Raw genomic sequence first — 385 nt, 5'->3', positions numbered from 1 at the left:
AGTAAGGATGAAAAATAGCAAGCATCAAAATAAAGTGGAATATAATTTAAATAATATTTCAAAACAATTAGATAAAAGGAAAATATACATGCGTTATTTTAAAAAGGGTATAAAGGATAAGATAGAAAATATGGGAAATCTAAAAGTTTCTAGAGATATGAAAAAAAAGAAAAAGAGCGATCTTATAAAAAATAAGGAGGGAGGATTATTGTATGAATGCTCTAATAAGTATATATATAATGAGGATGGAAAAGAAAAGTTAAAAATGGATGATTCGAAAAATTACAAGGATAATATGTGTGATAATATGAAAAAGAAAATCGAAATAGTAAATATAATTCCTACAAGTGATACAAGACAAAATTATAATGAAACTAACGAAAAT

At 23.6% G+C, this 385-nt stretch overlaps 1 protein-coding gene across 1 annotated transcript; it reads left to right on the top strand.

Annotated features, from left to right (window-relative positions):
- Positions 1-7: 7 nt before the first annotated feature.
- PRSY57_0003600B (protein kinase, putative) lies at positions 8-385 on the top strand (the record flags this gene model as incomplete). The annotated part of the gene is made up of 1 exon (XM_020114133.1): positions 8-385. A coding segment is annotated over one exon (378 nt), but the record flags the coding sequence as incomplete, so codon positions are not given.

This window comes from Plasmodium reichenowi (assembly GCF_001601855.1).
Source record: "Plasmodium reichenowi strain SY57 chromosome Unknown, whole genome shotgun sequence".
Taxonomy (NCBI): domain Eukaryota; phylum Apicomplexa; class Aconoidasida; order Haemosporida; family Plasmodiidae; genus Plasmodium; species Plasmodium reichenowi.
This window is presented reverse-complemented; position numbering and strand designations above follow the sequence as displayed.